This window comes from Gambusia affinis, linkage group LG10 (genome assembly GCF_019740435.1).
Source record: "Gambusia affinis linkage group LG10, SWU_Gaff_1.0, whole genome shotgun sequence".
Lineage (NCBI taxonomy): Eukaryota > Metazoa > Chordata > Actinopteri > Cyprinodontiformes > Poeciliidae > Gambusia > Gambusia affinis.
The window spans coordinates 21,147,951-21,158,303 of NC_057877.1; the positions used below are offsets into that span (position 1 = coordinate 21,147,951).

A 10,353-nucleotide genomic window follows, 5' to 3' on the forward strand; every position below is an offset into this window, starting at 1 on the left:
TGTTTTCTAAGTCAAGTGGAGATGAGAGATTAAGAGCTTTGGATGTCTGTGGCTCCGATTTCACCATATCTACCTCGGGGAAACCTTATATACAGAAGTGTGTCGATCTTCTCCTTCGTAGTCGGGCAATTCTGAGAGCAACACTCCCGGACAAGATACTTTAAAGGAAACATACATTCTGTGATATTTGAATGATGTCTCTACTTGTAAGAAAACACATTTTATACTGCAAAGTGAATTCAATAATATTTTTCATAGGAACTACCTGTATACATAAAGTTTATGAATGACTGTAGACAACAACACGGTTGCTATGGCAGTTTCACATGCCTTGCAAGCCTTAGCAAGATAATAGATATATTGTATACTGATAAACACAATTGTTTTATTTATATATTCAGCCTTTTCACGTGACATAATTTTAAGACTTCACATCACCAGGTTTCTGGAAATATGTCAATGTACTGTATATGTTGCAGCTAAACAAAGTTTCGGTCAGAAAGTCACCGACCTCCTTTGGGGACTAAAAGTATGTGACTTTTTCCATTAGGCCTAAGAAATCTTGTAGTAACTGATGCGTCCTTGGAACTTGCAACACTGTTTGCAGCCAGTTCTTCAGTCGCATCTGCTTCCGCTCCGCTCTTCAAACCCTCACTGACGTTTGAGTTGCGTACTTCTTACATGCAGCCTTGTGCTATGTGCAGCTTTAAATTTTTGTTCTGTTCAGTCCACCATTTAGACAAAACTAAAGGAGGTGTTTAATTTATTTCATTAGGTTCTGACTAAAGTTGTCATATAATTTGCAGAAGACATTGAATTTTCTCTCTTTTATTATTTTGGTAATTATGGGCCAGCTAACATTCATTTAGAAGTCTCCTTGTAAATGTTGAGAGTAAATGTTGGCATCTACCTGCAGAGAAACAATAGTCTTAAAACCTTTCTCTGGGGTTTTTGTATTTAGGATAACTGCTTTTTCCTTTTGAATATCATCTCACAAAGTTTTCCAAACCTGCCATAACATTTTCATCCCCGGGACAAAAAACTAAGTCTTTGCATCCACAAAACTTTATAGTTGTCTAGTGAAGAAAAACAAAGTGACAAAAGAAAGTCAAATTTTGTTTTTATAACAGTAGAAAGATCCTATGAGCTCTCTGCAGCTTTCCATGAAAAGAATCATTGACTCCATTGTTATATTTAGAATAACTTAGATAGATATTTACAAATATAAATAAATACATCTTCAACAATTGTATGCATTGTATATATTTTATGTGATCCACTACAAAACATACATGCAAGGCTACATGCAATTACATATATTCAGCATTATTAAAGCTCTTACAATATATATTTTATGATATTCCAATGATTTCTCTGCTTGTACTTCTAGGGTTCTGACACCAGAATGGTCAATCTGTGCCCCTATACACCCTACAGTCAATTCTCTCCAAAATGATTGGATAATTGTTGTACTTGTCATCTAATGCAGAATATAGGAAGTTTAAAATTCAGTTAATGACTGGAAAATATTTTTAAAAATATACCATCTGAAATTAGTGAGCTGTATTGGCATGGTAAGGGCTTAAAATGCTGAATATATCAAATATTGATTTGTTTTCAGTGGTGGTTAAAATATAATGATTTCTAAATTTAAAAGGAAAAAAAGAGTACATATAATCACACTTAATGATGAATACATTTGTCAATAATCAACTCATTGCAAAACACATTACACTTAAACATTGCACTCTTAGAACAACCTCTCCATTATATCAGGTTATCTTGACCAAGTGTACCTGGGTGATTTATGATTTCTTGTGGCTTAAAAACATTGTTAACTTGTGGTTTAAATGCTGTATGATGGAGATAATTGTAAAAAATAAAATAAAAAAACTACAGGAGTTGTATTTTTTATAATGTTTCTCCTGTGGATATTCATTTGAGTCTTAAAGTTAACTTGTAATAAGTGGATTTGCAAATATAATTGCCTACATAGTATGGCATTCTTAAGTGCTGCATACCTTTAAGTTCCTTCTCCCATGTTTTTTATTAACTGGACCTTTTAGGAACCTGGCATGCATACTTTCAGTAAACTTTAGTTTTTTCACATGGGAAAATTAAAATAACTTTCTTCATATGAACCCACAACTCTGTGTATTCCATTTATAAAATTGAGATTCCCTCCTATGTGGTTTTCCATCTTAACAACTTGCATTTTAGAGGCAACCTCAGGGTTGCACCACTGAGCCAGCTAGTCAGCACTCTTCTCATGAATTGCTCCCACAGGAGGAATTACAACTAAAAGGTGGGTTTGGTAATATTCCAAGTGTGCTAATAACGGAAATGTGAAACAGTTATGTGGAGAAACAGAAATATCCATATTTGTGCACTGATACAGCTTCATACTTATAAGTAAATTATGATGACAAAGGACTTTAAATATTTTTGCTCTTGACTTGCAACAGCTTCCTTTGCATGTCTTTCTTGTAGATAAATGACTAATTTCTCTCCTAGACACTAAAATATATGTAACATATGTGTTTACTGAGTCTTCTTGTTAAAATCACATAAGCAGGAGTCTTACTTTCATTTTTAGAAAACTTTTAATGCATTTTTCTCATAAAGACTGGCCATCTTCTCTTAAGAAGAATTTTGTTGGTCAGTAAGAATGAAAATAATAAGGTTTGTCAATTTGCATGCTTATAGTCTTTTTTGTGAAATTACTTATTTTATTAATTATTTGCTCTGAAATTAGACCAAATAACAATCTCAAGGCTTAGTTGAAGTTGCAACTATTTCCTTATAAGATTAAGCCATCGTCATCGTTTAATTTTTTTATAAATGTTTACAAACAGGGACAAAGGGCGAATAGAAAATGGATGGATGGATGGAAATAAACAAAGTAACTGATGTAGAAAGTCTTAGAACTTAAAGTTCTAAGGTAAAATTGATGGTTTTGTGGCAAAGCAACTTTTGAAACATCTCATACATTTTGACAGATGTAACATATGTTTTTTTTTTTTGTGTATTCAGAAGTTTTCTCATCCCAAATTAAAGGAGCAAATTGAAAAATGAAAATATTCCTGCTTTCTAACATTTTTTTGTTTCAGTTACTTTGAATTGTGAGGAGATATATACCAGGGGAATCTTTAACAGCAACAGGTTAAATCAGCTTCCCCAAAATCTCTAGTTCAGATTGAAAATCAGGAACATGTGTTATGTGGAAAGATGGGGCTGTTTCAAGATGCAGTTTGTCATTTTATATAATTTTAGAACCAAATTTTGAAACCTAATTTTGAGAGTAGTTAAATTCTTTACTCAGTCCTATGGAGGAGTGCTTTATAGACATTTGCTTGAATAAAATGTGTGAATTTGGTTTCATTTTTACAAATCAGCTGCTGTTTGAAACCTCCCCACCTTCCTGGACTCTTTATTGGCTTAGTTGACCAGAAGCTCCTGGTACAGGTCAGAACGGAGGAAACGACCAAAGGAGTCTTTCTCCATCAGGGCATAAATTCTCTTTTGAGCCAGATCAAAGGTAGAAGATGACAAAGCAACCAGGTTCCTCAGGGTCACATCCTTGGTGAAGTGGTCAATGTTCACCTGTTGAGGAAAAGTTATAAAATCTGCAGTTAGCAGAAAAAAACAGACATGGATAAAGTCTAACATTGCTTAATGGCCACATAAATAACCTATTAATACAGAATATTAATGTAGAATATTACAGAATATAAAATAGGAATGGACATTCTCTGACCTCTCGGGGTCCCTCTGACTGGATGAAGTCTTCATAGATCTTTTTGGCCTTGGCAGCCATCTTCATAGGATTCTTTGTCTTCTTGAAGTCCTCACAGGCCATCCAGAACTCGATGTTTTCATCACTGAACTCAGACTGAAGGAAACTGCGGAAAGAAGCCAGGCCGTCTGACACAGGCAGAGGGAGTTAATAAAATCAATGAGGAGCACATGGCACTTGAACAAAGCATATCAGTTTACAGCCACATCAATTACATCACAAGAGGAAAAAAAATACAAATCTTTGGGTTGGTTGCTAGTTGAATTTATAGAACAAAGGAATTACTTAAGTATGACCTCTGTTTATCTATTTAACCTCTACTTATCACATTTAATAGGCACCTATAAAAGCCATTAGTGAGGCTTTGGAATTCTATTAAATGACATTGCATTGCAAACAAATGTGAAAACTTGGACCAATGATGAACTTTCCCAGGAGTGGCCAGCCTACCAGTCTAATCCAGGAGAAAAAGACAACAAACCATTCAGCTGCTGTTTCAACATTCAGCTGTTTGTTGGTTTCAACAAACCAACATTCATAGCATGATGGACTCATTTGCCAAATATTAGGTTATCAGTTATCCTCAATAAGAAAGAGACTGGGCAAAAAAGGGCATTTAAAGGAAAACAGCAGTGCCAAAATTATTGTCAACCAAAAAATGACAAAGACTCTCGGGTTATCTAGAATGACATATTGAAGACTTCAAAGCTTTGGGAGAGTATTCCATAGAGTGACATAAGTGGAATGTCTTGTAAAGTGTTCAAATATATTTACTTTGTCCAAAAGTTCCCCAAAGAAGTTTCAGTTTTCTCCACTTAATCCAAATGAGGCCCAAAACATGATTATTCTTAATAACTGCACTATCCTAACACACTTTTCTTTAATCACTGTCTGACATTAAATCAGACAAAACCTTCCACATTTAGATGAGATGGATTACCAAAAATGCATATTATTGCTGAATGCATTAACTTTCTTTTCCAGTTCGGAAGATTTACCTTTTGTTGTTACGTCATAGAATTGCATTTTAATTATGTACTTTCAGGAACGATTTGTTACTTTCAAAGTAAATGCATTGTGTTTATCCCAAAGTATAAGATCCACACATCTCAGCCAAGGTTATTGTGATTTCACACAATGCTGGTGAAAGCTCCCATTGTCTGAACAACCCGGTGTTGCAGATGATAAGCATTTTGCTGTGGCCTTAGGCTTTTATCTTCCATCTAAATGGCTGGCTTGGTCCAAAATAGCTCTGAGTTGCAATCAAGCTCCAGCATTTCCTTTTTTTTTGATAGACCTTTAGTACAAGGACACCCATATGAGGAAGCTGAACACTTGCGTCAGCAGAATTTAGATTTTATTTTTATTACTGGTTGATTTTGACATAAAGTGAAAGAAATATAATTTACCTGTAAGAACTACTTTGCTAATGTTGATGGAAAGTTATTACACAATCATGACACAGCGGGTAGCAGCAAATGAGATATAAATCAGCCCTGTGGACTCTGTCTGATGTCTCCCTAGAGATGTTACCAACACACGAGTAACCTTCATGGACAGCTTTAAACACACACACATAAGTGCATACACAGACCAACTCAAGCATGCAAAGGCTGTACAAATATATCTTTGAACCTCAAACTGTGCTAAAGAAGTCACTTAGGAAGGTCTTTTGCCACCCTCTGAGCTCCTTAGAGAAAATGTTTCAGTGTACACAAATCAGCTGTTCAGTGACATCTATATATGGTTTTAACACAAGTGACTTATTAGCAAGATAGTTTACATGTATGGATAAATACCATTAACTGCTAGAGGTAATCATTCATCTCACCGGTCAGGCTTTCTGAGCACTTTGTGAGGTAAACAGTGGAGCAGGACGACTGCTTGTGGTATGCACAGAGAATATAAATGTGTTTTCCCCCACAGAGCGTTGCTAACATTTCTCCTAGTTCAGGTTGGCACCTAAGCTACTCCAATGTCAACATCATCTTTTAAGATATTCCAATGTAAATATTTTCTTGTAGATTACTTTTTTACAAGGTCTTTACTACGCATAGAATTAGTCACGGATCTGTGTTTTTTCTGGATGGTTGCATGGAGCAAATGTTGCTACAACAGACGGCTGATTATTTTAATAAGCTGCCCCGTAATGAGAGTTTCTAAAGCTTTCTTTTTTTCTTCATCATTATGTCCTTGTTTTCATAGTACAACTAGAATAACACAGAATGTTTTAATTTTAGAAAAGTTGCTTTCTTCCTTCCAGCTACTCATCAGTGGGCACAATTTATTGAGCTTTCATTGACCCAAGTTTTGTCTCATACAGTTAGTTTTTGAAGATGTTAAGCTACTTGATCAATTGCATACACAAACTTATTTAAATGGCTAGATCTAAAAATATGCACAAACTGGTAACAAATCTAGTTTTTAAACTTTTTCATTGCTGGACCATTTTTGCACTCACAAATTGAAAATCTGCTCTTTTTAGTCCTGTAAACCTTATGCAAACTTAATTGGATGAGATACTAAAGTAAAAATATCCTCATCATTATATTTTTCATTACTAATGTCATACCTAACTACTGTTATTCAGGTTTTTAAACAACCACACAAGCTGTAAAATGTTTATGGAAACCAAACCTTGCTTGGTGTGCTGAACTTGTTTAAACAAGACAGACACTCGGCATCAGGAAAGGAGTATATTTTGTGTAGATATCTGTTGCTCTAGATGCTGTGTAATGGTGCGTATAGAACGAAATAATGATGCTTTTTGCAGCATCTTTGCTTGGATGCACTCCCAATAACTCAAACCCAAATGGTGCACTATGTCATTTTAAAATTGCTGTGTTGTGTGCAATTTTTAGATTTCAGACACCAAAATTGTTGAGATAGAATATGCGAGTCACACAGTTTGGAGAAAATATCTTGAGAAAAAAAAAAAAGTTAAAGTCTTTATTAACCAGTATATACCAATATGTTTTTTGGGAAACAATTTATAAACACTACTTGTAACACTTGTTTTTAAAGAGACATAATTTGTTTCTACTGATCCATTTGTGGTTAGAAATAAAATTCACAGTAACTAACATAGCCACTGTTAGAGATCAAAGAAAAAACAAGACCTACAGCTGTTGTTCAGGACTCGTTCCAGACTATCACGCCACTGAGCAGCCTCCTCAGGAGTAGGCCTGCAGGGAGAAAAAAAAAAAGAAAAAGAAAAGTAAATACTGAATTTATGGATATTTGTGGTGGGGATGATTAGTAAAATTTTCTTTTTTTTTCTCAGTTGGAGTAAAATTTTAAGAAAAATCTGCTGAGAAACCACAGATCAGTGTGAGATGCGAGTTTTAAAATAAAGAGAAGCATTGGAGGACAGGTCTGAAATTTTGGTTTTGGAAAGATCTCTCAACTTCCACACTTCAATGTTGTGCCTGAATCATGTGTAATTTCTAGAAAACACCAAGGTGATATTATACAAAAACACACAACCAAAAATAAAATGTTCAAATTCAGAAGAAAATTCTGAATTTATTTCTAAAAAAATATTAAATGACACAAATATGCACATATGTAGTGCATGTATTTTGGATTCACAGAGACTCAAACCTCAGATATGTTCTTCCAGTTGATTAAACTCTGGGAAACATTTCCCCAAAGCAGACTCCGTCTGGTATTTAGTGTGTGTTCATGAGAACCATTTCAACTCTGACTTTAATCTTTAAAACAAGACCAGATGGGTACAATGGATACCTAAGTTTGTGTTTGATCTTAAAATGTTGTGGGCTTTCTGCCCCCTCTATGCTCTCTTTTCTGTACAGTTTTTCAGAGCATCAGGTCTTAAATGCATCTGGAAAGATTATCGACAGAACTATAAGTATTGCAATCAAATGATTTGTTACCTGACTCAACAGCAGCCTGTGTTTATCTGAGCATTCCAGTTCCATGATTGCTCATTAAGTAATTACATCTGAGATAAATTTTTATGGTTTTTCTTGTCGTTTAGCTAAGATAAGTACAAAAAATATTTAATACTTACAAGGTTGTAATATAACAGAGTTGAGGCAAAGAAAAGACAAAACAAACAAACAAAAAAAACAGGTTGAATGTCTCCCACACAATTTTGTCTCCTAGAAATCTCTTCAAGGTATCTGCTTTGTAGCATTTGACATCTGAGCCAAATCAATGTCTGGGCAGGTCTAATCTCTTTTGATCAGCACCTCTTTGTGAATGCTCAGGGCTCTGTTCTTCCACTTCACCTTCTCTTATCTGGTTAAGGTAACAGGGAATACACAGGCCACCTAACAGGCACAGCCAATCATTAGTCTTGTAGAACAAAACAGAACACTCACTTTTGCAGCTTCTCCGGCTTCTTGTCAACCTTCTCCGGGTATGGGATGATGAGGTCGATAGCATTATCAGGCTTCTGAAGCAAAACTCCCAACTTTGTCTTGATCTCTTTGGCCCTGGGTTAGGCAAATCAGGAGCAGATGTTACGTTTTTGGTTTGACATCTTGGAAAAAGTAACAGTGATCCAGTTAAAGTCCTTGGAATATAAATCACCATCATGCCAGTGTGTTGATAACGTTATTTGAAACCAAATGTCTTTGTTTTATGATTCTGATAAAGCTGGAGTAGACAATCAGACTGTGTTGATCTCGGGTAGTTGCAAAGTTACTTAAAAAAGAAATTATATTAACTTTAATGCTGTTAAAAATAATTAAAAATAATAATAATGATAATAAGAAGAACAAAATGAATTTGAAGAGCCTCATAAAACCAGAACAAATACTTGGGACAAGATGTTAATCTGAGATAAAGAAAAAAAAAACAGATCAGAAGTTCCCTCGAAACTTTTCAGTATCCAAACAGAATAACAACACAGTTTACATCTTGTTTTGCACAGTTAAAGACAGGTGAAAAACGCTCTTACCTTTCAAGACAGGTTTGAGGTAATGCAGCTAATCCTTTGCACATTTTCAGACACTTTCAGTTGCAGCACTTCGAAGAGAATTGTTATTTCCTGTTAGTCCTCTGAAAGTCTCCTTGAGCTTTGTTTGCTGTCTGTCTCTGAGTTTCACCACTTGGGGAGTTTTTATACAGACGCTCTTCGGGACGGAGGCCAGCAGCTAAGCCAATCAGACTGGAATGTCTACACAACATGGGCAGCTGAGCATCCTGGCTGAGGAAGGGTGGGTTTTCAGAAGTGAATGGGTGTTTACCTAAAGGTTTCAATTAGCCAAAATCTCCTGGACACTTCTGTGGTACAAAAAAAAGAAACAAAATTAGTTTGCACTAACGTTAGTTATTCCAATTTTACCTCTTGTGCAAGACATATGCTTTGTAACAATTGCACAATTTAATACTTATTTAACTATTATACTAACTTTATTTATAGAGCACTTTTTATATACTTTCTCAGACTCAATTATAACACAAAGTGCTTTACATGACTGTATACGTGAATATGTTTTGAGCTCAATATGTGTAGTATTTTACTAGACAATTTTTTCCTTTCTGTCAATAAGATATTTCCTTATAATTAGAGTACCTCTCCATCTTTAAAATGTAGATATAATTCTTTTAGAAATGCATGAAATGATTTCACCAAATCTCACCATCACATAGATTGTATCATGCATCCTACAGCCACTTCCTTCCAGTGTTTTCACTTCTTTATAAAAATAAGCATGGTTAAACAATGGTTTAACCATATATAACTGCATATTGACAATTAAGTAGAAAACACAATTAAGAACAGAATTTAGCAAATCTAATTTAATGAACAAGGAAATGCAAAAATATCTCTACCAAAAATAATATTTTTTAAATTAAAAATAATCAAATTGTAAAATTCTTTGTTATGCCAAGTTGTCATGTTCCGTGTTTTTCTGTGCTTATTTCGAGTTTCCTGTGTGTCTGAGTCTTCGTGTTGTCCTGTCTCACCTTGATTAGTTCCCAGGTGTGTCTCATTCCCTGATTACCTCCTGTGTATTTAGTGTCACCTGTGTGTCTGTGTCTTTGTCAGGTCCTTACGTCTCATTTGGCGTCTGTTCTGCCGTGTGCCAGGTTTGTCCATTCGTGCTCCCTGTTGGTACCTTTGATTAGCATCAGCTTCCGCTCAGCAGTGCTGCCAGGGATTTGGACTGTCTGGAGCTTCATTCATCATTAAATCTACCACATTTCTCTTACCTGGGTCTCCCAGCGTTTTGCCTCACCACCTCATCCACCACACCTCATGACACAAGTATGCAAAGTTAGAACACGTTAAAGTTTCAAACATTTTCTAAAAGTTAAACAAGGAAGAAATCAATCCTGCTCATGAAGTGTTGTGTGCTGTTAATGCAAACCATATTGGTTTAAAGTATTTGTGATTGCAAGTGACAAAGTGCCGTTTTCTAGCCATGATCAGTATGTGACAGAATTATATACTGTCTCTTGACCAGATGTATGGTCTCATACATTAGTCAAAGCACATTATTATTTTTTTCTCCCTTCTGTGACATTAAACCTCTCAAATTTTCAAGAGGATTTATTTTGGTATTTGTCAGTTTGGAAGTAAA

The 10,353-nt window shown here is 35.1% G+C and overlaps 1 protein-coding gene across 1 annotated transcript; it reads right to left on the reverse strand.

Moving 5' to 3' along the window:
- Positions 1-1,176: 1,176 nt before the first annotated feature.
- Positions 1,177-8,950, reverse strand: LOC122837995 (regulator of G-protein signaling 5-like). Its single transcript, XM_044128245.1, has 5 exons — positions 8,724-8,950; positions 8,143-8,256; positions 6,920-6,981; positions 3,758-3,924; positions 1,177-3,603 (listed from the first exon to the last, which is right to left on the reverse strand). Exons 1-5 carry the CDS (start codon positions 8,765-8,767, stop codon positions 3,439-3,441), a joined length of 552 nt encoding a protein of 183 aa, XP_043984180.1. The 5' UTR covers positions 8,768-8,950; the 3' UTR covers positions 1,177-3,438.
- Between the last annotated feature and the right edge of the window lie 1,403 nt (positions 8,951-10,353).

Bases quoted from the DNA above. Each gene is read 5' to 3' on its own strand.
- LOC122837995 (XM_044128245.1), bottom strand. From the start codon at position 8,767: ATGTGCAAAGGATTAGCTGCATTACCTCAAACCTGTCTTGAAAG. The intron at 8,257-8,723 runs GTAAGAGCGTTT...TGCCTAACCCAG, and splicing joins CCTCAAACCTGTCTTGAAAG to GGCCAAAGAGATCAAGACAA. The intron at 3,925-6,919 runs GTAGGTCTTGTT...TGCCTGTGTCAG, and splicing joins ACGAGTCCTGAACAACAGCT to ACGGCCTGGCTTCTTTCCGC.